We start from the raw sequence: 6,321 nt of genomic DNA, 5'->3' as shown, positions 1-6,321 counted from the left end.
GATTGGTCTGACTTTGTGATGGGTCCTGGCTCGGCATTTTGGAACTGCTCTGTCCTGTAAGAGAGGCTTTAATTGGGAAGTTTTGATAAAATTACGATTCTTGGGTTGAAGGTACTTTGTTTTCACTTGCTGCCGTGAAATCGCGTCACCGAGAAGAAGTTTTCAACCATATGCATGTGCCTCTCTGGCCCTGTCCTCGGCTCCCCTTCTCCAGACTGCTGGGCATGTTTGGCCAGTGGGGACACCCTCCGGGCCTTGGAGGGAGGGAAGTGAGGTTGAGGTGATAGCTGGGATCTACACCACCCCCACCCCCACCCCTGGGTGCAGTAGCCCAGCCCGGGCCCAGGCCTCAGCCAGGCAGGAGCCCAGGCCTTGGCTCCCAGGCGCTCTGCCTGCTGGCGCTGTCCATGTGCGGGAGTTGCTCCCTGCCTCAGCCTTGGGTGCCCGAGGAGCGGTGACAGCAGGGCCCTAGTCCTAGCCTTGGGAACGACACCGTCCTTCGTGGCTACCCGACGTGAGTCTCTCTCTATTAAACGGTCTTCTGATGACCCGAATTGAGGGCACCATCTGCTGTCTGCCTGGACCATCCCGGGTGCCGCCGACACACGCACAGGTCAGTTTGGCCCTCGGGATGGTCGTTGGCAGGTTCTGGCCGACGTTTGTCCTGTGCCTTCTGTGGGGACTAGAGCAGAGCGGCGGGCTTGCATGTGAATTTCCAGATTAATTTTTACTGGAGTAGAAGCCTAGAGAGGCATAAAGTGTGTGCTGACGTGCAGTAAATCCTTTTGTTCTGGGGCGCCTGGGGAGCCCAGTCAGTTAAGCAACTAACTCTTGATTTCAGCTCAGGTCATGATCTTGCAGTTCATGAGTTCGAGCCCCGCATTGGGCTCTGCACCTGTTTGGGATTCTTTCTCCCTCTCTCTCTGTCCCTCCTGTGCGCACGCTCTCGCTCTTTTGCTCTCTCAAAATAAGTAAAACTTAGAAAAATTTTTTTAAGTAATCCTTTGGTTCTGATGTTTGTGAGTCAGAATTGCCTTTAGTCCAGCAAATATAATTAACTGTAAAGGAAAGGGAAGAACAACGTAAAGCCTCTTGATCTGCTTTTGTTGAACGAACTGAGAAACCCTGAGGTTGGTGATGAGCGGGCTTTCTTTCCCCTCACAGACCTGTCTCAGCCCTCTCCAGAGCTGGTGGCTTTTCAGAAAGAACTAAAGAAAGCTGAGGACATTATTGCATTCGAGCGTAAGGAGTTCCAGACGCACAGGCAGGCCCTGCAGAGGCAGCTGCAAAAGGAGGTGAGTGTTGTTCTGTGCTGCGCCGGCGGCGGGGCGGGCAGCTCCGCGGGCCCGGAGACTCAGTGTTTGCCACAGCGGCATGAGTCAGCCAGAGGGGCGTGTCGGAAACGGGCCCCCAGTGTGCTCCTGCCTCCCGCCATGTTCCTTCTCCTCTGAGAAGGCTCTGGAGCGATCGCGTGACCTTCGATCCCGGTACTGATAAAACCGAGAGGACAGGGACTCCCCTAAACACACAAGGGCCGAGTCCCGAGGTGCCCACTGGTAGAAGTATCTCCTGATTCTCCCCCTGTGACTCAACAATGGCCACACTCTTTCTGTCTGATGCCTGCCTTCTGTCAGCTGTTCGAGCTGAGGGACGAAGGAGCTAGAGAATGTGTTAGTGGGCTCTGTTGTTTCGTAGGGACCCGGGGGGCGACGGGTGTCAGGCTGCTGAGAATGGGCAAAATCGACAAGGCAAATCAGCCCAGTGCGAACATTGTTGGTTTTGAAGTCAGCAGTGTGACTTGTTTTCCACTGATTTCTTTTCCTTTTCTAAATCTTCTCAGAGTGAACATTCCGCACAGCTGACAGCCCGGACACTTGATTACGAGGACTCCGTAAAGAGGTTAACTATACAGGTTGCTGACCTGAAATTGCAACTGAAACAAACCCAGACAGGTTAGACACCTTTGAACCTGTATGTGTGTGTGTGTGTGTGTGTGTGTGAGTGAGAGAGAGAGGGAGAGAGAGAGAGTGAGAGCGCGCGAGTGCGCACGCGCCAGAGCAGTTTCTGACGCTTGTGAAAACGTCGTGATGATTATTCAGTGAAGTTGTAGTAGTTCTGCTAGAAAAAAGCTATAGAAATAGTTGTCCCCTTAGAAGTAAAACTCCTGTCTTGGGCATCTGAGTGACTCAGTTGGTTTAGCATCTGACTTCAACTCGGGTCATGATCTTGTGGTTCGTGGGATTGAGCCCCACTTCGGACTCTGTGCTGACAGCTCGGGGCATGGAGCCTGCTTCAGCTTCTGTGTCTCCCTCTCTTTCGGCGCCTCCCCAGTTTGCGCTCGCTCTTACATCCGCGCGCTCTCTCTCTCTCTCTCTCTCTCTCAAAAATCAATAAACATTAAAAAAAAAAGTAAAGCTACTTTAGGAATACAGCCAGGTCATCAGCTCACGGATGCCCCACAGCTTGGGGACAGCCTCCTGGCCCGAATAGGAAGGGCGTGGTGGTGACACGGGAGTCCCCACATTCCTCCTGAACCTGGGCTGTCCTTTGTGTTCCCCTGATGCTAAGACCAGCTGACGTCTCAGTGGTTTGACGCGTCCTTGACAGCTGAGTGTGTGCGAGAAGCAGGGGGCCAAGCAAACACACTGCTGCTAGTGGGATCGGAAAACGGTCTTGGTTTTCCGATCCCCATTTTGAACTTGTCGTTTGACCTTGGGCCTGATCCTTTGAACTTCCCTGGGCCATAGTTGCCGCCTCCATAACAGGGCTGATAATACGTGCCGTGTCACGTGACTGGAGGGGATGCGAGCTGGGCGCCTGGGCAGTGCCCGGGACACCGCACGCTGCGGGGACAGTCACTGGTGTTGTCTATTCCTCATGTGTCACTGCCGTGCGTGCTGTCTACCCCTTCCCACCTCCTGACGCCTCCTCACCAGAGCACCGCAGCTTTTGTGCCTTCTTGAGCCGCTTTCTCGGCGCTGGCGGCTGCTATGGGTTCTCGCTTCCTGGTTCCAAACCTTCCTCACTTGTCGCCTGCGCTCTGTCCGGTCCAGCCCTGGTCCTGTCTCCACACCCTGCTTCCCTCTGGACGCACTTATGCTCTCCCCGTTTCTCAGCGTCTCTCAGGAGTTCTGTCTGCTGAACCGTCCCCAGTGGGAGTTCCCGCGACCTCATATACCGGAAAATAGATCAAGAAGGTGCACCCTGTTGAGCATGGGCACCGCAGGTGGCCAGCCCATGTCCCTCGGGGGCGGGGAGGGGCGCAGTGGTCTCGGGAGCTGCATGGGGCTGGGAAATGCGGGTGGCACCAGGCCATGCTCCCTGTTCAGGCTGCCCTGTAAGTGCCATCTCCTCCCATCATCACCCAGCCCACCTGTCCTCCCCACCCCCCATAAGATGGGAGCAGTGCACGAGCGCTCCCCGCAGCCCTGTACCGTGTTGGCTCCTCGTTCTCTGATGAGAAACTCGGGCCATGCACTGACCTTCTGGGTTTTGCCGTGGCCCTGGAGGTTCCGGGCCGCGTCCTGCAGCGAGGTTCCTTTGTGATCTTGTGTGAATATCCATGCCAGGTGGAATAAAGATCGTAGAAGGGCTGTCTGGGCACACCAAGTTCCTCAGCCAAACGAGTTGAGGTGTGGTTGGGCTTTGCCAGCAAGTAAGTGAGCAGCGCATCTTCTGTCTTCAGGGCTTTTTAGATTCCAAGGTTGCGCATACGGATTGGGGAAACCTGCGTTAGGAAAGGAGGCGTGTGAAGCCGTAGCTGCTACGTGCACGCGCTCGATGAACGTTCACCGTGACTGCAGCTCCCGAAACTGCTGAATGTGCACGTTTGTCCTTCATGTTTTCATTTGTGCTAAGTACTGCTCTAGATGGCTTAAGTCTGCCATCCCCCCTTGCCCGTCCCTTCTCACGCGGTCGTTTTGTAATCCGTAGCCCTAGAGAACGAGGTGTTGCGCAACACAAAGCAGTCTCTGCTCGGCCCTTCCATCGGCACATTACTGGGTGGCAACGTGGCGCTGCCTCGCGACGGTGACCTCAGCGGGGATTTTTTGAAAACTGCTTTTGCACAGGAAAGGCTGATGGCGGGCACGGTGGTGCCAAGGATTGCAAGTTGCCCAAATCCCAGCACCAAGAGTAGTTCCCCCGATTCTGACCTGGAGTTTGTCGCCAATACCAAGGCAAGGGTGAAAGAGCTACAGCAGGAGGCCGAATGTTTGGAGAAAGTTTTCCAATCTTACCGGCGAAGAGTGAATCCGCACCTCACGCAAAGCACTTCCGCAGCCAAGATCCCGCCACCCCTGCACCGGACAGCAGCGCTCGAGCACGCCACTCCCAGTGTCCCCGGAAGATGTCCTTCTGCAGAGGTCGTGGCTGTCGCTGAGCAGCCGCTGGCGGGCCTGCCCGAGGAGGACAGGAGCAGCAGTTCGAGGGCGCGGCCACCTGGAACACCTGGGGGCTCTCCCTCCCGACGCCTCTCCTCCACTCCCCTGCCCAAGGCGAAAAGGAGCCTCCTTGATAAAATGTCTCTAGAAGGTGAGCTGCTGCCAAGAGGGTTGCAGGATGCTCACGCCTCTCCTCCACTCCCCTGCCCAAGGCGAAAAGGAGCCTCCTTGATAAAATGTCTCTAGAAGGTGAGCTGCTGCCAAGAGGGTTGCAGGATGCTCCGCGAGTGGAAGCTTCTGGTCCTCAGAGGGCCTCCGAACAGAGCTCGGGTGCGCCCGGGCTGGCAGGAGGGAGCGGCCCACGCCTGACAGAGCCCAAGCTGCAGCAGTCTGGTCCTCTCTCTCCCCTGCCCGCCTTTCCTGGCCGATGGTGGTGTCTCCCCACACGGTGGAGATGCCCAGGGAGGTAGCAGGGTGCTGTTGCATTCTTAGCATTGTCCTCGGCACCCGACCCGAGCAGAGCGTGACCGTGGCTTTCCCTGTACCTCCAGTGAGTTGTGTACGTTTTGTCACTGCTGCAGTTAGGTGCTTGAACCGTAGGTGTGTGGATCATTTCTGTGTCCTGCCCAACTATTTGCAGGGGTAACGGAGTTCATTTTCAAGGTAGTGGAAGGTTTTAGAAACCACATTGCTACCTTCTCCTTGCAGTTTGTAATAGTCAAGCCTTTTGTCCTTTAGGTGCAGACACACCCCGTGCTGCTGGCTGCAGTCCTGGTCCTGCCAGAACGCCCCGGCCATCACCCGCCGTGTCCAGGCACAGCCCTTCAGTTCACACGCCACCCAGTTCTCCCGAGCAGGCCAGGTAAGCCTGCCTTCCGCCCTGCCACGCCGCCTCTGGGTAGCCGCAGACACTCACGCTGCACTTGTTAGGGGTTGGGTGATCCGAAGGACCACGTGGCGGTGTAGAATCCGTAATCTGATCTTTGAGAATCCTCTAAATTACCTGCATGGAGAAAATCTTCCGTCTAGCAAATAAGTCATTTCTACTGGTTTGCTAACCTTGGTGTGTAGAAAATACACTACAGTATCAATAAACATCTTCATGGTTGCAAGAGTAACAAATGTACAAAATATGCAAAAACAAATTCAGTTTAAATTGAAAAAAATTTGCAGCGCCTGGGTGCCTCAGTCAGTTAAGGGTCCGACTTCGGCTCAGGGCATGATGGGGCAGTCTGTGAGTTCGAGACCTCGCCTCAGGCTCTGTGTTGACAGTTTGGAGCCGGAGCCTGCTTTGGCTCTGTGTGTCTCCCTCAATGCTAAATATTTAAAAAAACTTAAATCAGTTTCACACATTTTTACAAAGCCATTTAAAAATACGTTGGCATTTAAAATATAAACAATGTTCTAATTCTTTTGGACCTGAGTGTAGACACGCGATGTTGGATTAGTTTCAAGTGTACTGCATAGTGATTGGACTGTACGTTGTGCTGTGCTCCCCACGAGGGTCGCTGCCGTCTATCCGCATGCAGCACCACGACACTCGCATCGCCCCTGTTCGCTGCGCTGTACCTGTCATTCCCATGGCGTGCTCGGTTCCTAAGCGGAAGCCTGTCCCTCCCGCCCGCCTTCGCCCACTCTGCCCACCCCTCCACTCCCTCCCTCGACCGTCAGTGGGTTTCTGTATTTATAGGTCTCATTCTGCTTTTTGTTTGTTCAGTTGTTTTTTAGATTCCACATGTAAGTGAAATCATAGGGTATTTGTCTTGCTCAGTCTGACTCCTTTCATTTAGCGTAGTGCTCTCTAGGTCCATGTAAGTTGTTGCAAATGGCGAAAATCTCCTTCATTATGGCTGAATAATAATATCCCGTCACGTATATACACCCCGCACGCCACGTTTTCTTTATGGATTTGTCAGTCCCTAGATACTTGGGCTGCTTC

The 6,321-nt window shown here is 54.4% G+C and overlaps 1 protein-coding gene across 1 annotated transcript in view; it reads left to right on the top strand.

Annotated features, from left to right (window-relative positions):
- LOC115284306 (oral-facial-digital syndrome 1 protein-like) overlaps positions 1–6,321 on the top strand; it is a gene marked incomplete at its 3' end in the record, with an annotated part of 45,124 nt that overhangs the window by 22,429 nt on the left and 16,374 nt on the right. The window contains exons 9-14 of the mRNA XM_029931004.1: positions 560–613; positions 1,165–1,295; positions 1,841–1,952; positions 3,934–4,504; positions 4,603–4,631; positions 5,121–5,244. Coding sequence (XP_029786864.1) covers positions 560–613; positions 1,165–1,295; positions 1,841–1,952; positions 3,934–4,504; positions 4,603–4,631; positions 5,121–5,244 — 1,021 coding nt within the window. The remainder of the gene's footprint in view (positions 1–559; positions 614–1,164; positions 1,296–1,840; positions 1,953–3,933; positions 4,505–4,602; positions 4,632–5,120; positions 5,245–6,321) is intronic.

The sequence above is a fragment of the Suricata suricatta genome, chromosome X, assembly GCF_006229205.1.
Source record: "Suricata suricatta isolate VVHF042 chromosome X, meerkat_22Aug2017_6uvM2_HiC, whole genome shotgun sequence".
In the NCBI taxonomy this organism is placed as follows: Eukaryota; Metazoa; Chordata; class Mammalia; order Carnivora; family Herpestidae; genus Suricata; species Suricata suricatta.
This window is presented reverse-complemented; position numbering and strand designations above follow the sequence as displayed.